Here is a 24,426-nt window from a genome sequence, read left to right as displayed (position 1 = left end):
GATTTTACGGGTGAAGCAGCCTGGCTTGGCCAGTGAGCACCTATGTCAAACAATTTATCGAGATGAAAAGTATATAAAACTCCAATGTTCAGAGTCCAGTGAGCAGAGTTAGGCACCTGCACACAGTTTGTTAACGTAGAAACCTTGTTTTTTTTACTTTATTTGAGTTGCCAGAGGATGAAAGCCTGTGCTTTAAAGGTGATTGTGAGCACGAATTACATAATGCTTGCACGCAGACTACCTAATCTGTACTCTCAATTTAGTGGTCCGTGCGCTCAATTTACGTTTTATGTGCACAAATAAATTTTTTTATTCCATGACCAGAATTCGGTCTGATAAAAAAACAAAAGACTGCAGGTTTTGAACTGTCTACATTTTTTGTTGCTGTTCTACTGTATTGATTTGATACCTACAGTATTACCAAAATGTATTGTTTTAATCAGTCACTATAGAACAATTTCTAGTTTTCCTCTTTGCAGGGACTCATTGTTTACAGCAGAGTTATAGTCATTTTTATTGGAAAACATTGTTTAATTCATTTCCGATTTAAGATTTTAGATAAAAACAAATAGTGAACAAATTAAATATGACATATATTGTAAATTTAACAATTCAACATGATATACAAACAATATATATAATTATATATATTGTCATTTTCAAATGACTAAATGGAAATGCACTGTAAATGTGAACTGAAACCAAAGACTACTCAGGTGGAAGAAAATCAGTCTAAAAAGTGATTTAATAATGACATACTTTATTTTCCCAAGTCGTGCACCTGTATTAAAGCAGCAAATGAAGGTGAAAAGGCACAGTAATGATAAATTCTATTAAATGGTGGAACTGACAGCTGACTAAGGACAACAGGCCCCAACAAGACAGATTTTTTTGCTAGAGATCATGAGACAACACTATACCAATGCATGTTATTTTGAGTTTGTACTAGGTTACTAGTTAAAGATGTCAAGTGTAAAACATTTCTGAAATGTAGCAGCAGTGGAACTGAACTACAAGAAATGAAATAGAAATTCTGTTAAAAGTATCAAAACTATATGTAACCTGAGCACTTTAAGAAAATATCAGTTCATGGCAGGTTAGAAGAGACACCGACATGTTTGATGGAGTGAAACTGATCATTTGTGGAGAGGTGTTGGGTGGTTTGTTGGACAAATGATTGTCAGAGAGGCAGAAAGAGGTGAAATTGAGAGAGGGATAGAGAGAGAGAGGGGAGGGGAAAAGGTTATTTATGCAGGTAGCTGATCAGGTGTTATGGACTTTCAGTCATGGCTTTCTACAAAGTGATCTGTGCAGCAGCTCTGCTGAATCTCCTGACACAAGGTAAAAACAATTGTCACTGGAAATATCTAAACCAATCATGTCTGTGTTTTAGTGACTGTGGAATGAGGGGAAAACTCTGAAGAAGAAGAAAAATAGTTTAGGTCAGGGTAGTGTGATTCTGTCAAAATGTTAAATTAAAATATACATTAATGCAATTTATGAAGAATATTAAACCTAGGAGAGGTTACAAAAATAAAGTGGAAAAAGTATTGCATAGATTCTGTCAGTATCAACATTCAAGGTGGAAGATTTTAAAGGGCAAACAACTTATGAACGCGTCAGATGAAATCTGAATATGTAAAGAAATCAAAAACTCACAAATGTAAGATAAATGTGGTGGAATAAAAAGAATTTGGCCTCAGACACAACAGAGAAAGGTGAAAGATTCCCACCAATATGGTTCATTTAATATTTGTAATAATAAATGTATACACTGTAAATGTATTCCTTCAGGATACTTTGTCCGGATGACATGATAATGTGTATGTTTCTATTTATATAAAATCTAAGTTGGTGAAGTAACTGCTAATAGTCCTCTCAGTCAAAACTTACAACTTATAATGAGGAGCTTATAACGGGAGGCTGGTGCACAGATGAAACAGATGTGATGAAGGTGAGTGAGCAGAGGGAGAACACAAGGGAGGTAATCAGGATTCAGTGGGGATTAGTGACAGGTGGAAAACAGGTGCAGTTCATGAGGGACGATGAAGTGCAGCTGGAGAAGTGAGGACAGGGCTAGGAGAGGAAATGAAAGTCAAAATTAAAAGCACGGGCCAGGAAGTGAGGAGCAGGATCATGACGCTATAGCCTGTTATTCTCTCAGTCACTATATTAGTTATGTTATATTATATTAATGTATTTAACTTCTCTGGTATTAAGACAGGATTCAAATCAAGAGTTTGACCTGATAATGGCACATTTTACTGTTTTAAAATAACCTCTCTATGTACATTCCTGGACTTCTTTAAACTTCTTTAAAGGTTTGTGCAGTTATGTTTCAATATATAAAAGAGTGATAAAAATGTATATACTATACATTTGTGTATTAGTGTATCTAATGGAACAGATGTGAAATCTTCTACTTGCAGAAAATGCTTGATAACTTTTACAGTGGCAAGAAAAACCTTTCTGCAGTTTTCTGCATTAATTTGTCATAAAATGTGATCTGATCTTCATCTAACTCACAACAATAGAAAAACACAGTCTTCTGAAAATAATAGTACACAAACATTATATGTTTTCATGTTTTTATTGAACATAACATGTAAACATTCACAGTGCAAGGTGGAAAAAGTATGTGAACCCCTAGCCTAATGACTTCTCCAAGAGCTAATTGGAGCCAGGAGTGAGCCAACCTTGAGTCCAATCAGTGTGATGATATTGGATGTGTTGCTGAGTCCTGCCCTTTAAAAACACACATTAGTTTTGGGTTTACTATTGCAGCACTGTTGCTACTCTCTCTAATCGTGGTCGTCCTGGAAAGATGACTGCAAGAGCACAGCGCAGAATGCTGAATGAGGTAAAGAAGCATCCTAGAGTGTCAGCTAAAGACTTACAGAAATCTCTGGCACATGCTAACATTTTTGTTGACTCATCTACAATAAGGAAAACATTAAACAAGAATGGAGTACATGGGAGGACACCACGGAGGAAACCATTGCTGTCCAAAAAAAATATTGCAGCATGTTTGAAGGTTGCAAAAGAGCACCTGGATGTTCCACAGCACTACTGGCAAAATATTCTGTGGACAGATGAAACCAAAATTGAGTTGTTTGGAAAAAACACACAACACTATGTGTGGAGAAAAAAAGGCACAGCACACCAACATCAAAACCTCATCCCCACTGTAAAACACTGCAGAGGGAGCATCATGGTTTGGGGCTGCTTTGCTGCCTTTAGTGCCTGGACGGATTGTTGTCATTGATGGAAAAGTTAATTCCAGAGTTTATCAAGACATTTTGCAGGAAAACGTAAGACCATCTGTCCCCAACTGAAGCTCCACAGAGGATGGGTGATGCAACAGGACAATGACCCAAGCATACAAGTAATTCAACTGAAAGGGTTTTGTGAAGAGGAGTGGTCCAAAATTACTCCAGATTGTTGTGCAGGTCTGAGCTGCAACTACAGAAAACGTTTGGTTGATGTTATTGCTGCCAAAGGAGGGTCAACCAGTTTTTAAGTCCAAGGTTCACATACTTTTTCCACCCTGCACTGTGAATGTTTACATGTTATGTTCAATAAAAACATGAAAACATATATGTGTACTATTATTTTCAGCAGACTGTGTTTTTCAATTGTTGTGAGAAGATCAGATCACATTTTATGACAAATGAATGCAGAAAACCATGAAGTTTAGGAGGTACACATATGGAATTTGATCCTTTGATAGGAGTAAATAAGTTTCAAAACTATTTTTGAAAACTACTAATAATTTTATATATACGTATAAATTGAGTGAATTCATAAAAATATCACTTAAACCATTTAAAAACTCTACATGTCTATTAAGTTATAAGTGCACAGAATCAATTGTGATTGAAATATTTTAAGCCCTTAAAATAGGTTTAATGAAAAGGAATTACTAATTAAAATAGATTTCTCTGTCTACGTCTGTCTGTTTGGAAGTGACATGCTGGTAAGTTTTTGATTTTAAAACCAATTGCGACACATTTACTGGGGAGAAGAAATGCTTGTGCTGCTGGAATGGTTAATCGTTCAGATGTCCTCTTTGGTGAACTTTAATTAAACATTTCTCTGAAAGATTTAGTCCAGCACATGAAACACATGTTAATATTTGACGAAACTGGAAAATTCTGGCATTATAATAAAAAACAGGCACGTTTGCTGTTTTTTCCACATCATCCAAACATTAGAGAAACTTCAGACCTATTGCTCCTGTTGTTTTTTACTAGGAAACAAAAGAAGAAAGACAAAAAACGCCAATACTTAGGCAGTACTCTTATGTTTGTCTGTACTGAAAGTATTGTTAAAACATATATGCAGCACGAAATACATTCTGAGCAAAATATATTGCTGCCTGTATTACATTGTGTTTCAGCATAACAGGGACATGTTGTAAATGTCCATATCCAGCAATCTGAAAAATGCTGATACTGCATCAGCAAGATGTTCACTGACAATACATTTTGTTAGTTTGTGCTTTTACACAATTATACATTAATTTATCAATATACTACTGAAGTATATTTGCAGTGATACATTCACTGGCTATTGTAAAAACAGAACTTCATAACATCATCAGTACTGTTTATTAAACAATTGTATACAGTTCCTTCCACAGGCAAAATAGTTACTCTTTGTAACAAGTAAACTGAGCTTGATGTGAAAAAAGGTGAATTGCCCCTTTAATAATTTCTACTGTAATGTTTCTCTGAAATTCAGATATCATCATAGGCTAGAGCAACAAAAAGAAAGAACATCAAGGTTTCTTCCACCTATATGTTAACCCTATGATGTTACGAGAAGCAAGATGTCCAGCAAACAAGTAACATTTCTGCAGAAAAACAAACTACAAAAACACTCTCTAAATTCAAAACATCAATTACAATGCATTGAGGATTATGGAAAGATACTGTTATGTTTCTACTCTGAACAATGTGGGTTTAATAGGTTTAATGAAGTATATTATTATTCCTCTCAGACAAGGCAGTAAAACCAGTTTCAGGAGAAACTAGATAAAAAGTAGCAGCTTCTTCTACAGTTACATTAAATCAACATGACTTACAGTAAAAGGTTTGTTTGTTTTCTATTTTTCAGAGTCTCATTCACAACCCTATGGTGAGTTGCTTCCTCCTGTCATTTATCTAATTTTTTAATGTTGGAGCATCTTATGTGTATAGTTTCATTATTAGTATTTGGTATCAAATACTTAAGACTGCAAGTAATGAAAACATGTAGATAAACTATAAAACTGACATCATTTAAGTATCATAATCTTCAGCAACAGTGACTAATCTGGGATTTCAACGCCATGATACAGGCCATCCAGGAAGGGGAGATTATTGTTCACTCTGCGTTTTCATTGTCTGTCTCTCTTCAGTGTGTGGTCAGGCTCCACTCAACACCAAGATTGTTGGAGGACAGGTGGCCTCTCCAGGCAGCTGGCCCTGGCAGGTCAGTCTGCAGGAATCTGGAAGCCACTTCTGTGGAGGATCCCTCATTAACGATCAGTGGGTGTTGACTGCTGCTCACTGCACCACATGGTGAGTAGTAATGTTAGAAACAAAGAGAAAGATTATTTGCACCTTGCTGGATTTGAAATAGTCTCTAGCCATCTCTGACAGACTCCTCCGACCTCCTTAGATTCACTGGGACGGCAGCATGCTATGTAGCCGCAGCATGGATGTAACAACAAAAAAAACGGACGTCCATGTTTGACACAGAGGAGTAAATTGAGATTTTAGAGAGACAAATGCCGCCATTCTTCCCAGAAAGTCAACTCTAAATTTTAGTTGCTCAAAGTTGTTCATTGAAAATCTTCTTTTTCTTTTTTTTTCTTTTTTGTCTTGTTTTTTGGAAATGTGGTTTGTACTTTGAGTCTGGACCTGGTCTACAATCCCACCAGTCCACTGCGCTTTGCCAGTGAACATTGGCTTGTGCTTCCCTCACCTCAAAAGGTCCCAGGCTAAACTTTTCAGATCAGTAGTTACACGATAGTCGATCTACCCACCTTTGAATGCTCAGCAGCCTCACTCCAAATTTTTTAAATCTTTTTTTTTTAAAAAACAAACAAACAAAAGAAACCTCTTCTATTTACATCTCTTGAAACAGTTCTACCTAGAGCACGTTAATGTTTTTTTCTCCTTAGTTTAGATATTTTGCATGCCTTGAACATCACTTGTAAGTAGCTTTGGATAAAGTGTCTACCAAATGACTAAATGTAAATGTAAATTCCCAGCACCTCCTCATTCCCACATGTTTAAATGATCTTGACAAAAATGGTAAAGCCCCAGTTGCCTCCAGTGTGCTGACCAGTGCTGTATAGCACTTTGACTATGAAATCATTTAAGCGTTGAGCACAACTCAATGTCTCATTTCATATAATAGCATTTCAAGAAAAACCTGAGAAATCAGTGATTTATAATTTAAGGTTACAAAAGGCTAACTTGTGAGATTATATTCTTCTTGAAACATCCACCAAGCTCTATACAAACTGGACTACAGATGGTCTAAATCTGAAGTCTTCTCAAGTCAGCTTAAACGCAGCTTTTTGAATTGTTTTGTTTCTCTCCTGATCACCTCAGGACAAACGCAAGTTCTGTGACTGTGTATCTGGGACTCCAGAGTCGGGAGGGATACAACCCCAATCAGCAGTTTCGGACAGTATCCCTGATCATCAATCATCCCAGATATACCTCTATTACTCCGGATAATGACATCGCCCTCCTGAAGCTCTCCTCACCAGTGACTTTCACTAACTTTGTTTTACCCGTCTGTCTGGCAGCATCAGGCAGCACCTTCTACAGTGGCACTGACTCCTGGGTCACTGGCTGGGGTGCCACTGCAAGTGGAGGTGGGTCAAAAAGCAATTACATGTATTTTTTTCAGAGAAAGCATAACACTTTCTCTAAATACAACTCTATAATGTTATATAAACGTTTTGGACAGAACAAGCAGCATATATATTTGATCTTTGTTAGAATTAAGAGATAAGTCTAATTTTCAAATCTCTCCATGGCTGTTTAAATACTTATGTGTTAAATATTCTATTTGGACTGATGTTTAGACTGTGTTTGAGCATGATGTATGAGTAGGATATTTTTCTTGGTAAGATATTTCAAGTTAAAAGTACAATGACATGTGCATAACATACAGTTATAAAACATCTTTATGCAATAGCTTTGACACTAAAACAGCTTGTTTGAGTTCTTTCCCCACCCCACTCTGGCCTGGAGCATGAACATATAAAACATTGCTCAAAGTTAGTTTCTGACCGATAATTGTATCTGTCATCGTTTTATGGTTCCGCTTTGGGAAGAGTAAACAAAGTAAATTATACTTGACAATTAAATAAATACTTTCTGCAAGACATGTCTGCATGGAACTGACCCTTATAGTGCCAGGGCTGCTGACTAGTGCTAAATGCTGCCATGTTGGCCATTTGTGGAGCAGCTGTGTGACTAGTGCTAGTGCTGCTGACTAGTCTTAGGGCTGCTGTTGCTGTGGCCATGCCTAGTTGAAGTGCTCTTAACCTAAGAGGCTGTGGGGATTTGCTCTATGTTTAGGAGCGCAAAACAGATGACCACTTATGAACTTCAAAAATTAGGCGTAGGGATCAGACACATGACAAAAAATGCACTCACAGCAAAGTCTCGGATTATGGACAATGGGGCACCACACTTCATAGTACTATATATGTTAAATTCTAGTTCTAGTGGGCATGATGAAGTAACATTGAGAGAACCATAAATTGACAAGATCAGAACTCCCATGGTTTAAGGTAGAGCACTTTATTTTCTTTATTTCTTGGTCATTTTTTTTCCCTGTGCCTTGTATATATGTGGTTTATGCTCCGCAACAAGAAAAAGGTGTCAAACATAAAGAAAGTGAATAACAACAGAACTAAAACAAAAAGAACAGGAATAAGGAGAGGAGATTTTAGATTAAACCAAATAAGTGGATCTAACTTACATAGACGCACACAGCACATGGCTGAGGTGAAAGACAGAACAAAGAGAGGAAGCCAGTACAACCTGTGGGTGATTGCACCTGTGTTTGATTAATCCCTCTGCTGCTCTGGAGACTTCTTGGTGCGGACTTCTGACAACATACACTGATCTTGCAAAACACTATGACCACTTGCCTAATATAGTGTTGTCCCCCATTTGCTCCTGACTTGTCAAGGCATTGACTCCACTAGACCCCTGAAGGTGTGCTGTAGTATCTGGCACTAACATGTGTGCAGCAGGTCCTTTAAGTCTTTTAAGTTGTGAGGTAGGACCTCCATGGATCTATCCTGTTTTTTCAGAACAATTTACAGGTGCTCTATCGGATTGAGATCTGGGCATTTGGAGGTCAAATCAACACCTCAAACTCTCTGTTGTGCTATGCAGCCGCATAAACAACAAACTGTGATGCACTGTGTAGGTTATTCTTACTCCTTTCTATCAGAACCAGAATAAACTTCTTTAGCAAGCAATTTGAGCTATAGTAGCTCATCTGTTTGTCGTCTATGGCCAGCCTTTGTCAGTCCAGCATGATTTCCACTTCCCCCCAGGTGTTTAGGTGTAGTAAAGGAGTGGTATAATGGCATCCTGCACCCACCTATTGGTTCTTTAGGCAAACTGCACAGGGTCCAAAAGGGGATATGTGTGGCATAATATTACCTTTCTAATTGATTTAAACAGTTTTAAAATGTGTGTGAAAATGTGACTAAGACACATGTGACACAATTCCTGAGTTAGGCTGTTGATGGCATCAAGACCAGGACTGCTTGAGAGTCTACACAACCTGTTGTTCTTTAAAGACAGGACCTATGCGAAAAGAAGTGCTCAGATTATTTGTCAAAGCAGTTGTTTACTTGCTGAAGTCCTGAACATCAAATATAAATAAAATTCATTAAGCAGCCTTGAAGTTTCAGCAGAGCTTCCTCTGACCGGATTTTCAGATTTTTTTAGTCGTCACCTTTCCCTTCTGTAGAGAAGTGGTAAGCAAGGATGAGGTGCATTCAGTTGTGATCCACAGTGCTGACACAGATGAAAACTGAACAAAGTTTATTGAGCAGTGGGTAAAGTTTCCCATAATAAATTTACAGGGCTTGGGGCACAGCGACAGTAGCCTCTGAACCATTTGTAGGTTGCTCTTCAAGGCAGCACCATCAGCATCAAAGACGCACACAAATCCATTGTCCTTAGAGAAACACGTAAACAAATAAAACTTTACACAACTAAGATCCTATGATACACACACTTTAACAACATTTAACAGCATGTTTACCAGTTTAAAAAAAGAGACAAGTACTACTTTTCTACAACCGATCGCACCATATGCATGCACTACAGAACTATAAACTACTGGAAAAATGAACTTGGAAATTAAGGTGAGAGTTTGAACAGTTTGAAAGAACAACTTACAGAAACAGCAGAAGAAAAATCAGTTACAAGTTTGTAAAAACTAGATCTATTATAACTTTCCTTTGGTTTATTACAATTACTGCTGGTACCTCTCACTGATGTACAGTAATTATTTATATTTTAGTATCATTGTTGGTCAATTTTGTATTAAACAACTTTCAAAGCATATTTAACCACATTGTTTATTAAACTGAATTTGTGTCTCTCTAGCTAGTACTATTTCACAAAACCTAAGGGAAGTGGAGGTGCCAGTTGTGGGGAACAGACAGTGTAACTGTGACTATGGAGTGGGCACAATTACAAACAACATGATGTGTGCTGGGTTAAGTTCTGGAGGGAAGGACTCCTGTCAGGTAATCAGTTTTACTGTGTTTGTGTCAGAATTCACCATCTTCAACGACTGCTCCTCCTAAATATTTAACTCTCCTAAAAGGGAGACTCAGGAGGTCCAATGGTCAGCAAGCAGGGCTCTCGCTGGATCCAGAGTGGAATCGTGAGTTTTGGAGAAGGCTGTGCTTTACCTAATTTCCCTGGAGTCTACACCAGAGTGTCTCAGTATCAGTCCTGGATCAACAGCACGATCACCAGCAACCAGCCGGGCTTCATCACTTTCACATCCACTGGGAATGACAGTGACCTCAGTGTCTCCTGTCCACCACCTCCAACCATCTCCACTTCCAACACCTCCGCCTCAACTTCATCAACCCCTTCCCCTTTACCCACCTCCCCTTCCACCATGTCCATGTCAACCACCTCCAATACAACTATCTCCATTTCAACACCTAACTGTGAGTGCCTCCCATTCAAGACTGTCATTGGATCAGTCAGATTTGAACAGTTTGGTTTTATTAGACATTTTTCAGGTTTCTTCTTTGTCATCATGTTGCAGCTCTTTGTTGAAGCTTTGTGCAGTTAGGGTTACTATACTACTACTATTTATGGCTGTATGAATCCATCAAACTGATATTACCTTTAGTGTATTGGGGCCTGATCTGTGCATTTTACGTTTAACTACACAATGTGACACTGTAATAATCAATCTACAGTATCTGGTCCACAGTTTATTTTAGAGGAGAGTTTTCACCCAGATATATTACATTTTTATTTAACATAAGGGGCAACTGTTCTGCTTTTTTGGTTGAAAAGCAATACTGCAGTGATGTGTAGAAACTGAGTATGCAGTATAAATATATATATATATATTCATTTTTCAAACTGAAATCATTTCAGTATGACAAATATACTAACATAGGACTTCAAAGCCATAACTTAAGTCATCCAGGGAGGGAAGATTATTGCTCACTGTTTCATTGTCTGTCTCTTTTCAGTGTGTGGTCAGCCTCCACTCAACAACAAGATTGTTGGAGGACAGGTGGCTTCTGCAGGTAGCTGGCCCTGGCAGGTCAGTCTGCAAATATCTAGGAGGCATTTCTGTGGAGGATCCCTCATCAACGATCAGTGGGTGCTGACTGCTGCTCACTGCACCACATGGTGAGTAGTAATGTTAGAAACTATAGAGAAAGATTATTGACTGGATTTCAAATTGTTTCTAGCCATCTCTGACAGACTCTTGGGAAAATTCTTCCCGCCTCAGCATGCTGTGTGTTAGAGGCACTTTCAGGTCTTTCAGTTATGGCATATGGCTTCTCCACCCATGTCATTCTGAACAGAGTCGGCAGCTGAATGATTTGATGTGAGACATCTAGGCAAAAACATGACGCTGATGTAGCTCAATAAGACCCATCCCAGAGGAGGTGGGTGGGGAAGGTGATTAAAAAAAAGTGAATAAAAGAGGGATCCGGACGCTGTAACAATGGTTATAACTCTGGAGATTACTCAGTTTATTTTATCTGCTTGTCAATGATGAAACCTATATTTTTTGCTGCTGCATTTTTGAACAGTTTTTGAAGAATTTGTATTCTGTGTAGTGGAAGAAGTTTTTGACTGACCTGTTGTTGGAGATTTTCTTCCACCACAAACCACAACAAAAATGAATGAATACCTATCTACAAAGAGATGGTTTAAAAATAAAAAGTGCGACATAACAAATATGACTTGTTTGAGGTTGTTTAGTTTCGCTTTTCGTTTCAGTGTCGTTGTTCTAGGGTGTGGGGAACCTTTTTCATGTCTGTGTCACACACTCCTCTCAGCTTTGTGCAGGTGTGTGTGTGTGTAACCCAGAGTCAAAGATACAGACCTGAAACTTGATACATGTACAGTAATGTTTATAATGGAAATATTGGATATTTACATTTTATTAGGATAGGCCTACAAATGATGTCTTAATCTATTGTTTTTTGGCGACTATTTCGAATATAACCCGGTAACCTCCGCCTCCACTAAAAAAGCAAAAGAACGACAAAGAACTGAGCTACAAGAATAAGGTCTGGTCAAAGAGCTCTAAGTCCCTTCACTATTATGCAGCACATTGTCCATTAAAGCACATCTCAATGTTATCTGGTTTCTTAAATGGTAATTCAAGAGAAATTGGCTGATTTCAGGTATGTAAGAATGTGGGCAATGTCCTATCCTCTAGGTAGGACTTATTAAACTGAGGTTATGAATAAGCACATATAAATGTATTATAAATGGAATGTATATAATATAAAGTCAGCTTAAACGCAGCTTTTCATGTCTTTGAATTGTTTTTTTTTCTCTCTTAATCACCTCAGGACAAGCGCAAGTTCTGTGACTGTGTATCTGGGTCTCCAGAGTCGGGAGGGATACAACCCCAATCAGCAGTTTCGAAGAGTATCGCTGATCATCAATCATCCCAGATATATCTCTATTACTCAGGTTAATGACATCGCCCTCCTGAAACTCTCCTCACCAGTGACTTTCACTAACTTTGTTTTACCCGTCTGTCTGGCAGCATCAGACAGCACCTTCTACAGTGGCACTGACTCCTGGGTCACTGGCTGGGGTGCCACTGCAAGTGGAGGTGGGTCATAAAGCAATTACATGTATTAGACTGGACTATAACCAGTCGTAAGACAAACTGTAAACAGCACGAGCTGTTGAATACCAAGTTAGCTGAATGTAGCTGCTAATGGGGAAACTCCACAGGGCAACTTTACAATGAAATGGATCATTTATCTGAGGAGCATGAGTGATAAACTACTAGAAAGATTTTTAAATGAACTTGACAGTTCATTTAAGAGTTTGAGAGAGTTTAAACAGTTAATTTAAGAGTTTGAGAGAGTTTAAACAGTTTGAAAGAACAACCTACAGAAACAGCAGAAGAAAATCAATTATAAGTTTGTAAAAACTAGATCTATTATAACTTTCCTTTGGTTTATTACAATTACTGCTGGTACCTCTCACTGATGTACAGTAATTATTTATATTTTAGTATCATTGTTGGTCAATTTTGTATTAAGCAACTTTCAAAGCATATTTAACCACAGTGTTTATTAAACTGAATTTGTGTCTCTTCAGCTAATACTATTTCACAAGACCTAAGGGAAGTGAAGGTGCCAGTTGTGGGGAACAGACAGTGTAACTGTGACTATGGAGTGGGCACAATTACAAACAACATGATGTGTGCTGGGTTAAGTTCTGGAGGGAAGGACTCCTGTCAGGTAATCAGTTTTACTGTGTTTGTGTCAGAATTCACCATCTTCAACGACTGCTCCTCCTAAATATTTAACTCTCCTAAAAGGGAGACTCAGGAGGTCCAATGGTCAGCAAGCAGGGCTCTCGCTGGATCCAGAGTGGAATCGTGAGTTTTGGAGAAGGCTGTGCTTTACCTAATTTCCCTGGAGTCTACACCAGAGTGTCTCAGTATCAGTCCTGGATCAACAGCACGATCACCAGCAACCAACCGGGCTTCATCACTTTCACATCCACTGGGAATGACAGTGACCTCAGTGTCTCCTGTCCACCACCTCCAACCATCTCCACTTCCAACACCTCCGCCTCAACTTCATCAACCCCTTCCCCTTTACCCACCTCCCCTTCCACCATGTCCATGTCAACCACCTCCAATACAACTATCTCCATTTCAACACCTAACTGTGAGTGCCTCCCATTCAAGACTGTTATTGGATCAGTCAGATTTTAACTATATATAAAAACTATATATATATATGTATATATAGTTTTTTTTTTTTTTTTTCAAACTGAGATCATTTCAGTATCACAAATATACTAACATAGGACTTCAAACCATAACTTAAGTCATCCAGGGAGAGAAGATTATTGCTCACTGTTTCATTGTCTGTCTCTCTTCAGTGTGTGGTCAGCCTCCACTCAACAACAAGATTGTTGGAGGACAGGTGGCCTCTGCAGGTAGCTGGCCCTGGCAGGTCAGTCTGCAAATATCTAGGAGGCATTTCTGTGGAGGATCCCTCATCAACGATCAGTGGGTGCTGACTGCTGCTCACTGCACCACATGGTGAGTAGTAATGTTAGAAACTATAGAGAAAGATTATTGACTGGATTTCAAATTGTTTCTAGTCATCTCTGACAGACTCTTGGGAAAATTCTTCCCGTCTCAGCATGCTATGTGTACGGGGCACTTGGATGGTGGCCCATGTGCTCTCTCAGCAAAATTTAGTCTTTCAGTTATGACATATGGCTTCTCTACCCATGTCATGCTGAACAGAGTAGGCAGCTGAATGATTTGAAATTTTTTGCTGCTGCCTATTTGAACAGTTTTTGAAGAATTTGTATTCTGTGTAGTGGAAGAAGTTTTTGACTGACCTGTTGTTGGAGATTTTCTTCCACCACAAACCACAACAAAAATGGATGAATACCTATCTACAAAGAGATGGTTTAAAAATATAAAGCACGACATAACAAATATGACTTGTTTGAGGTTGTTTAGTTTCGCTTTTCGTTTCAGTGTCGTTGTTCTAGGGTGTGGGGAACCTTTTTCATGTCTGTGTCACACACTCCTCTCAGCTTCGTGCAGATGTGTGCGTGTGTGTGTAACCCAGAGTCAAAGATACAGACCTGAAACTTGATACATGTACAGTAATGTTTATAATGGAAACATTGGATATTTACATTTTATTAGGATAGGCCTACAAATGATGTCTTAATCTATTGTTTTTTGGCGACTATTTCGCATATAACCCGGTAACCTCCGCCTCCAATAAAAAAGCAAAAGAACGACAAAGAACTGAGCTACAAGAATAAGGTCTGGTCGAAGAGCTCTAAGTCCCTTCACTATTATGCAGCACATTGTCCATTAAAGCACATCTCAATGTTATCTGGTTTCTTAAATGGTAATTCAAGAGAAATTGGCTGATTTCAGGTATGTAAGAATGTGGGCAATGTCCTATCCTCTAGGTAGGACTTATTAAACTGAGGTTATGAATAAGCACATATAAATGTATTATAAATGGAATGTATATAATATAAAGTCAGCTTAAACGCAGCTTTTCATGTCTTTGAATTGTTTTTTTTTTTCTCTCTTAATCACCTCAGGACAAGCGCAAGTTCTGTGACTGTGTATCTGGGTCTCCAGAGTCGGGAGGGATACAACCCCAATCAGCAGTTTCGAAGAGTATCGCTGATCATCAATCATCCCAGATATATCTCTATTACTCAGGTTAATGACATCGCCCTCCTGAAACTCTCCTCACCAGTGACTTTCACTAACTTTGTTTTACCCGTCTGTCTGGCAGCATCAGACAGCACCTTCTACAGTGGCACTGACTCCTGGGTCACTGGCTGGGGTGCCACTGCAAGTGGAGGTGGGTCATAAAGCAATTACATGTATTAGACTGGACTATAACCAGTCGTAAGACAAACTGTAAACAGCACGAGCTGTTGAATACCCAGTTAGCTGAATGTAGCTGCTAATGGGGAAACTCCACAGGGCAACTTTACAATGAAATGGATCATTTATCTGAGGAGCATGAGTGATAAACTACTAGAAAGATTTTAAATGAACTTGACAGTTCATTTAAGAGTTTGAGAGAGTTTAAACAGTTAATTTAAGAGTTTGAGAGAGTTTAAACAGTTTGAAAGAACAACCTACAGAAACAGCAGAAGAAAATCAATTATAAGTTTGTAAAAACTAGATCTATTATAACTTTCCTTTGGTTTATTACAATTACTGCTGGTACCTCTCACTGATGTACAGTAATTATTTATATTTTAGTATCATTGTTGGTCAATTTTGTATTAAGCAACTTTCAAAGCATATTTAACCACATTGTTTATTAATCTGAATTTGTGTCTCTTCAGCTAGTACTATTTCACAAAACCTAAGGGAAGTGGAGGTGCCAGTTGTGGGGAACAGACAGTGTAACTGTGACTATGGAGTGGGCACAATTACAAACAACATGATGTGTGCTGGGTTAAGTTCTGGAGGGAAGGACTCCTGTCAGGTAATCAGTTTTACTGTGTTTGTGTCAGAATTCACCATCTTCAACGACTGCTCCTCCTAAATATTTAACTCTCCTAAAAGGGAGACTCAGGAGGTCCAATGGTCAGCAAGCAGGGCACTCGCTGGATCCAGAGTGGAATCGTGAGTTTTGGAGAAGGCTGTGCTTTACCTAATTTCCCTGGAGTCTACACCAGAGTGTCTCAGTATCAGTCCTGGATCAACAGCACGATCACCAGCAACCAACCGGGCTTCATCACTTTCACATCCACTGGGAATGACAGTGACCTCAGTGTCTCCTGTCCACCACCTCCAACCATCTCCACTTCCAACACCTCCGCCTCAACTTCATCAACCCCTTCCCCTTTACCCACCTCCCCTTCCACCATGTCCATGTCAACCACCTCCAATACAACTATCTCCATTTCAACACCTAACTGTGAGTGCCTCCCATTCAAGACTGTCATTGGATCAGTCAGATTTGAACAGTTTGGTTTTATTAGACATTTTTCAGGTTTCTTCTTTGTCATCATGTTGCAGCTCTTTGTTGAAGCTTTGTGCAGTTAGGGTTACTATACTACTACTATTTATGGCTGTATGAATCCATCAAACTGATATTACCTTTAGTGTATTGGGGCCTGATCTGTGCATTTTACGTTTAACTACACAATGTGACACTGTAATAATCAATCTACAGTATCTGGTCCACAGTTTATTTTAGAGGAGAGTTTTCACCCAGATATATTACATTTTTATTTAACATAAGGGGCAACTGTTCTGCTTTTTTGGTTGAAAAGCAATACTGCAGTGATGTGTAGAAACTGAGTATGCAGTATAAATATATATATATATATTCATTTTTCAAACTGAAATCATTTCAGTATGACAAATATACTAACATAGGACTTCAAAGCCATAACTTAAGTCATCCAGGGAGGGAAGATTATTGCTCACTGTTTCATTGTCTGTCTCTTTTCAGTGTGTGGTCAGCCTCCACTCAACAACAAGATTGTTGGAGGACAGGTGGCTTCTGCAGGTAGCTGGCCCTGGCAGGTCAGTCTGCAAATATCTAGGAGGCATTTCTGTGGAGGATCCCTCATCAACGATCAGTGGGTGCTGACTGCTGCTCACTGCACCACATGGTGAGTAGTAATGTTAGAAACTATAGAGAAAGATTATTGACTGGATTTCAAATTGTTTCTAGCCATCTCTGACAGACTCTTGGGAAAATTCTTCCCGCCTCAGCATGCTGTGTGTTAGAGGCACTTTCAGGTCTTTCAGTTATGGCATATGGCTTCTCCACCCATGTCATTCTGAACAGAGTCGGCAGCTGAATGATTTGATGTGAGACATCTAGGCAAAAACATGACGCTGATGTAGCTCAATAAGACCCATCCCAGAGGAGGTGGGTGGGGAAGGTGATTAAAAAAAAAGTGAATAAAAGAGGGATCCGGACGCTGTAACAATGGTTATAACTCTGGAGATTACTCAGTTTATTTTATCTGCTTGTCAATGATGAAACCTATATTTTTTGCTGCTGCATTTTTGAACAGTTTTTGAAGAATTTGTATTCTGTGTAGTGGAAGAAGTTTTTGACTGACCTGTTGTTGGAGATTTTCTTCCACCACAAACCACAACAAAAATGAATGAATACCTATCTACAAAGAGATGGTTTAAAAATAAAAAGTGCGACATAACAAATATGACTTGTTTGAGGTTGTTTAGTTTCGCTTTTCGTTTCAGTGTCGTTGTTCTAGGGTGTGGGGAACCTTTTTCATGTCTGTGTCACACACTCCTCTCAGCTTTGTGCAGGTGTGTGTGTGTGTAACCCAGAGTCAAAGATACAGACCTGAAACTTGATACATGTACAGTAATGTTTATAATGGAAATATTGGATATTTACATTTTATTAGGATAGGCCTACAAATGATGTCTTAATCTATTGTTTTTTGGCGACTATTTCGAATATAACCCGGTAACCTCCGCCTCCACTAAAAAAGCAAAAGAACGACAAAGAACTGAGCTACAAGAATAAGGTCTGGTCAAAGAGCTCTAAGTCCCTTCACTATTATGCAGCACATTGTCCATTAAAGCACATCTCAATGTTATCTGGTTTCTTAAATGGTAATTCAAGAGAAATTGGCTGATTTCAGGTATGTAAGAATGTGGGCAATGTCCTATCCTCTAGGTAGGACTTATTAAACTGAGGTTATGAATAAGCACATATAAATGTATTATAAATGGAATGTATATAATATAAAGTCAGCTTAAACGCAGCTTTTCATGTCTTTGAATTGTTTTTTTTTCTCTCTTAATCACCTCAGGACAAGCGCAAGTTCTGTGACTGTGTATCTGGGTCTCCAGAGTCGGGAGGGATACAACCCCAATCAGCAGTTTCGAAGAGTATCGCTGATCATCAATCATCCCAGATATATCTCTATTACTCAGGTTAATGACATCGCCCTCCTGAAACTCTCCTCACCAGTGACTTTCACTAACTTTGTTTTACCCGTCTGTCTGGCAGCATCAGACAGCACCTTCTACAGTGGCACTGACTCCTGGGTCACTGGCTGGGGTGCCACTGCAAGTGGAGGTGGGTCATAAAGCAATTACATGTATTAGACTGGACTATAACCAGTCGTAAGACAAACTGTAAACAGCACGAGCTGTTGAATACCAAGTTAGCTGAATGTAGCTGCTAATGGGGAAACTCCACAGGGCAACTTTACAATGAAATGGATCATTTATCTGAGGAGCATGAGTGATAAACTACTAGAAAGATTTTTAAATGAACTTGACAGTTCATTTAAGAGTTTGAGAGAGTTTAAACAGTTAATTTAAGAGTTTGAGAGAGTTTAAACAGTTTGAAAGAACAACCTACAGAAACAGCAGAAGAAAATCAATTATAAGTTTGTAAAAACTAGATCTATTATAACTTTCCTTTGGTTTATTACAATTACTGCTGGTACCTCTCACTGATGTACAGTAATTATTTATATTTTAGTATCATTGTTGGTCAATTTTGTATTAAGCAACTTTCAAAGCATATTTAACCACAGTGTTTATTAAACTGAATTTGTGTCTCTTCAGCTAATACTATTTCACAAGACCTAAGGGAAGTGAAGGTGCCAGTTGTGGGGAACAGACAGTGTAACTGTGACTATGGAGTGGGCACAATTACAAACAACATGATGTGTGCTGGGTTAAGTTCTGGAGGGAAGGACTTCTGTCAGGTAATCAGTTTTACTGTGTTTGTGTCAGAATTCACCATCTTCAACGACTGCTCCTCCTAAATATTTAACTCTCCTAAAAGGGAGACTCAGGAGGTCCAATGGTCAGCAAGCAGGGCTCTCGCTGGATCCAGAGTGGAATCGTGAGTTTTGGAGAAGGCTGTGCTTTACCTAATTTCCCTGGAGTCTACACCAGAGTGTCTCAGTATCAGTCCTGGATCAACAGCACGATCACCAGCAACCAACCGGGCTTCATCACTTTCACATCCACTGGGAATGACAGTGACCTCAGTGTCTCCTGTCCACCACCTCCAACCATCTCCACTTCCAACACCTCCGCCTCAACTTCATCAACCCCTTCCCCTTTACCCACCTCCCCTTCCACCATGTCCATGTCAACCACCTCCAATACAACTATCTCCATTTCAACACCTAACTGTGAGTGCCTCCCATTCAAGACTGTTATTGGATCAGTCAGATTTTAACTATATATAAAAACTATATATATATATGTATATATAGTTTTTTTTTTTTTTTTTCAAACTGAGATCATTTCAGTATCACAAATATACTAACATAGGACTTCAAACCATAACTTAAGTCATCCAGGGAGAGAAGATTATTGCTCACTGTTTCATTGTCTGTCTCTCTTCAGTGTGTGGTCAGCCTCCACTCAACAACAAGATTGTTGGAGGACAGGTGGCCTCTGCAGGTAGCTGGCCCTGGCAGGTCAGTCTGCAAATATCTAGGAGGCATTTCTGTGGAGGATCCCTCATCAACGATCAGTGGGTGCTGACTGCTGCTCACTGCACCACATGGTGAGTAGTAATGTTAGAAACTATAGAGAAAGATTATTGACTGGATTTCAAATTGTTTCTAGTCATCTCTGACAGACTCTTGGGAAAATTCTTCCCGTCTCAGCATGCTATGTGTACGGGGCACTTGGATGGTGGCCCATGTGCTCTCTCAGCAAAATTTAGTCTTTCAGTTATGACATATGGCTTCTCTACCCATGTCATGCTGAACAGAGTAGGCAGCTGAATGATTTGAAATTTTTTGCTGCTGCCTATTTGAACAGTTTTTGAAGAATTTGTATTCTGTGTAGTGGAAGAAGTTTTTGACTGACCTGTTGTTGGAGATTTTCTTCCACCACAAACCACAACAAAAATGGATGAATACCTATCTACAAAGAGATGGTTTAAAAATATAAAGCACGACATAACAAATATGACTTGTTTGAGGTTGTTTAGTTTCGCTTTTCGTTTCAGTGTCGTTGTTCTAGGGTGTGGGGAACCTTTTTCATGTCTGTGTCACACACTCCTCTCAGCTTCGTGCAGATGTGTGCGTGTGTGTGTAACCCAGAGTCAAAGATACAGACCTGAAACTTGATACATGTACAGTAATGTTTATAATGGAAACATTGGATATTTACATTTTATTAGGATAGGCCTACAAATGATGTCTTAATCTATTGTTTTTTGGCGACTATTTCGCATATAACCCGGTAACCTCCGCCTCCAATAAAAAAGCAAAAGAACGACAAAGAACTGAGCTACAAGAATAAGGTCTGGTCGAAGAGCTCTAAGTCCCTTCACTATTATGCAGCACATTGTCCATTAAAGCACATCTCAATGTTATCTGGTTTCTTAAATGGTAATTCAAGAGAAATTGGCTGATTTCAGGTATGTAAGAATGTGGGCAATGTCCTATCCTCTAGGTAGGACTTATTAAACTGAGGTTATGAATAAGCACATATAAATGTATTATAAATGGAATGTATATAATATAAAGTCAGCTTAAACGCAGCTTTTCATGTCTTTGAATTGTTTTTTTTTTTCTCTCTTAATCACCTCAGGACAAGCGCAAGTTCTGTGACTGTGTATCTGGGTCTCCAGAGTCGGGAGGGATACAACCCCAATCAGCAGTTTCGAAGAGTATCGCTGATCATCAATCATCCCAGATATATCTCTATTACTCAGGTTAATGACATCGCCCTCCTGAAACTCTCCTCACCAGTGACTTTCACTAACTTTGTTTTACCCGTCTGTCTGGCAGCATCAGACAGCACCTTCTACAGTGGCACTGACTCCTGGGTCACTGGCTGGGGTGCCACTGCAAGTGGAGGTGGGTCATAAAGCAATTACATGTATTAGACTGGACTATAACCAGTCGTAAGACAAACTGTAAACAGCACGAGCTGTTGAATACCCAGTTAGCTGAATGTAGCTGCTAATGGGGAAACTCCACAGGGCAACTTTACAATGAAATGGATCATTTATCTGAGGAGCATGAGTGATAAACTACTAGAAAGATTTTTAAATGAACTTGACAGTTCATTTAAGAGTTTGAGAGAGTTTAAACAGTTAATTTAAGAGTTTGAGAGAGTTTAAACAGTTTGAAAGAACAACCTACAGAAACAGCAGAAGAAAATCAATTATAAGTTTGTAAAAACTAGATCTATTATAACTTTCCTTTGGTTTATTACAATTACTGCTGGTACCTCTCACTGATGTACAGTAATTATTTATATTTTAGTATCATTGTTGGTCAATTTTGTATTAAGCAACTTTCAAAGCATATTTAACCACATTGTTTATTAATCTGAATTTGTGTCTCTTCAGCTAGTACTATTTCACAAAACCTAAGGGAAGTGGAGGTGCCAGTTGTGGGGAACAGACAGTGTAACTGTGACTATGGAGTGGGCACAATTACAAACAACATGATGTGTGCTGGGTTAAGTTCTGGAGGGAAGGACTCCTGCCAGGTAATCAGTTTTACTGTGTTTGTGTCAGAATTCACCATCTTCAACGACTGCTCCTCCTAAATATTTAACTCTCCTAAAAGGGAGACTCAGGAGGTCCAATGGTCAGCAAGCAGGGCACTCGCTGGATCCAGAGTGGAATCGTGAGTTTTGGAGAAGGCTGTGCTTTACCTAATTTCCCTGGAGTCTACACCAGAGTGTCTCAGTATCAGTCCTGGATCAACAGCCAGATCCCCACCAACCAACCGGGCTTCATCACCTTCACATCCACTGGGAATGACAGTGACCTCAGTGTCTCCTGTCCACCACCTCCAACCATCTCCACTTCCAACACCTCCGCCTCAACTTCATCAACCCCTTCCCCTTTACTCACCTCCCCTTCCACCATGTCCATGTCAACCACCTCCAATACAACTATCTCCATTTCAACACCTAACTGTGAGTGCCTCCCATTCAAGACTGTCATTGGATCAGTCAGATTTTAACAGTGTAGTATTATTAGACATTTTTCCTTACTCTTATTCTGGATCATCATGTTGCAGCTCATTGTTGTTAAAGGTTTATGTAGTTAAAATTCTTCAAAAATAAATTAAATAAAATGTTCATTTTAGAACATTAAGGCTTATTCTGTGCATTTGAAGTTTGACTACAGATTGACTATTAATCTACAATATCTGGTCCAAGTTTGCTGTAGAGGAGAGCTTTCATTGTGTTTACCTTTGACATTTCTCTCCAGCTGTGGTTTGTGGCCAAGCCACAATGAATACTCGCATTCTGGGAGGAAGCTCAACAGCTGGCATGTGGCCGTGGATGGTGAGTCTACAGAGGAACGGAAGTCATGTGTGTGGTGGGACTCTGGTGTCTCTGGACTCTGTACTGAGCGATGCCAACTGCTTCTCAAGGTGAGACACCTGAAATGGTGATGTGGATGGTATAATGCCAGCTTGTTTGACCTGCTGAGCCAAACCTTCACCAGCAAGTGGTTTGGAAACAGTGAACTCTGACAAGGATGAGCCTTTACCGACACAGCTGTATGCCGATGATGATGATGTCGGTGTAACTTCTGTAACATATTCTGTAGTCTGGGTTTGCACTGCAGCCATGTGGTGAGAAAAGCAGGATGTTTGTTTCTGTTACTCAGCATAAAGGATTATCATAACACATTACATTTTTAACTCGAACTTATTATTGGTCAAACAATTGGGGAGATGGCCATAGGAGGTACTGAAGGTGGAAACATCAGTGGGTAAATAGGCTTTCTTCTAAAGCTCATATAGACATGACCACACGTTTGCACAACCCTGCAAAACGGATATTATTTGAATTCAACTGATACACAGGCTTCATCTTCCTGTTCTGTTCTATGTGTGTGTGTGACCCATGGTCAAAGGCACAGACGTAAATCTGGATGCATGAGATTGTTATGAGCAGTATGACCAATTTAGTGCTGTTAAACCAAGTCCACAAATGCAAAACCAGCTGTTTTAATTGAATATTCAAGCTTTAATGGGATAGATTTACCAATTCAATTTTTGTCGTTATAACAAGCATTTGACATAGAGAACAACACAGCAAACAAAATGCAAAAAATCAACAAGATTGTCCCAAGGCAGAAAGCCTTGTAATCACTGGTATCAACACAACAACAAAAAAATAATCACTCCAACTAGGGCGCACAAAAGGTAGGTTAAAACACACAGTGAGGTTCAAGGCTGGAAAGTAGCACAAGGTCTTACAATCTGGCGGGGGAACAGTGAACAGGATGGTGCTTAGTGATCAGGCACAGATGAAACCACTGGATGAAATGGAGACTGAGATAAGGACAGAGGAAACCCGGACAAAGGAAAAATAAAAACATGGGGCAGAATGTCAGGCTAGAATGACAACACTACCAGCTGGTTAAAGTCCAGGTTAACCAGAGGTTTTGATGTTTTCAAATTTCCTAAGTTCTAGTGTAGTTCATTTTTTTCTCTTAGTTCATCCAGACCGTCTGATTGGACTGCAGTTTTGGGTCGATTGAAACAAAATGGCTCCAACCCCTTTGAGGTGACGCTTAATGTGACAAATATCACTCTGAGCAACCTGACTGGGTCGAACGTAGCACTGCTGCACCTAGGATCCCAACCCACCCTGTCCAACTACATCCAACCCATCTGCCTGGACAACGGACAAACCTTCACTGTGGGCTCAACATGTTGGGCTGCTGGATGGAGCTCTGGACGAGGAGGGGGTGAGTCCTGAATACACAGACACAGTAACTCTCCACATCATTTCACCTCTTTAGATTAAACGTGGTGTAGACAGTAGTGATCTATGTATGATTCAGGTGTTCCACTTCTTACCATTTTCTATGTTTCCATCTTTAGTGGAAGAAGTTCTGCAGGAGACCCAGACAACTGTGGCAGATTGTGGAAATGTAATCAACAAGTGACAGCATTTGTATGGAATTTTTTACACTGGATCAGGTGACTTGTGGCCATTTGTTTATTTAATTCTAGTAATTTAACAGATTGCTTCATATCATAAAATCAAACTTTTTTGATGACTTATGTGCATATATATATATATATATATATATATATATATATATATATATATATAAAATATATATATAGGTGGTGATAGAGTAAATACAGTAAAGGCACACAGGCCAAGCAATCCGCA

The 24,426-nt window shown here is 39.1% G+C and overlaps 1 protein-coding gene across 1 annotated transcript in view; it reads left to right on the top strand.

Annotated features, from left to right (window-relative positions):
- Positions 1–1,262: 1,262 nt before the first annotated feature.
- LOC113171629 (serine-rich adhesin for platelets-like) overlaps positions 1,263–24,426 on the top strand; it is a 62,292-nt gene continuing 39,128 nt past the window's right edge. Inside the window, exons 1-21 of the mRNA XM_026374162.1 lie at positions 1,263–1,341; positions 5,119–5,139; positions 5,402–5,564; positions 6,606–6,874; positions 9,645–9,787; positions 9,868–10,222; positions 10,763–10,925; positions 12,107–12,375; positions 12,873–13,015; positions 13,096–13,450; positions 13,668–13,830; positions 14,868–15,136; positions 15,633–15,775; positions 15,856–16,210; positions 16,751–16,913; positions 18,096–18,364; positions 18,862–19,004; positions 19,085–19,439; positions 19,657–19,819; positions 20,857–21,125; positions 21,623–21,765. Of these exons, the coding sequence (XP_026229947.1) occupies positions 1,287–1,341; positions 5,119–5,139; positions 5,402–5,564; positions 6,606–6,874; positions 9,645–9,787; positions 9,868–10,222; positions 10,763–10,925; positions 12,107–12,375; positions 12,873–13,015; positions 13,096–13,450; positions 13,668–13,830; positions 14,868–15,136; positions 15,633–15,775; positions 15,856–16,210; positions 16,751–16,913; positions 18,096–18,364; positions 18,862–19,004; positions 19,085–19,439; positions 19,657–19,819; positions 20,857–21,125; positions 21,623–21,765 (4,371 nt within the window). The 5' untranslated portion in view covers positions 1,263–1,286. The remainder of the gene's footprint in view (positions 1,342–5,118; positions 5,140–5,401; positions 5,565–6,605; positions 6,875–9,644; positions 9,788–9,867; positions 10,223–10,762; positions 10,926–12,106; positions 12,376–12,872; positions 13,016–13,095; positions 13,451–13,667; positions 13,831–14,867; positions 15,137–15,632; positions 15,776–15,855; positions 16,211–16,750; positions 16,914–18,095; positions 18,365–18,861; positions 19,005–19,084; positions 19,440–19,656; positions 19,820–20,856; positions 21,126–21,622; positions 21,766–24,426) is intronic.

Source organism: Anabas testudineus, chromosome 8 (genome assembly GCF_900324465.2).
Source record: "Anabas testudineus chromosome 8, fAnaTes1.2, whole genome shotgun sequence".
NCBI lineage: Eukaryota > Metazoa > Chordata > Actinopteri > Anabantiformes > Anabantidae > Anabas > Anabas testudineus.
The sequence above is the reverse complement of the archived record's forward strand: the minus strand, read 5'-3'. Positions and strand labels throughout refer to the sequence as shown.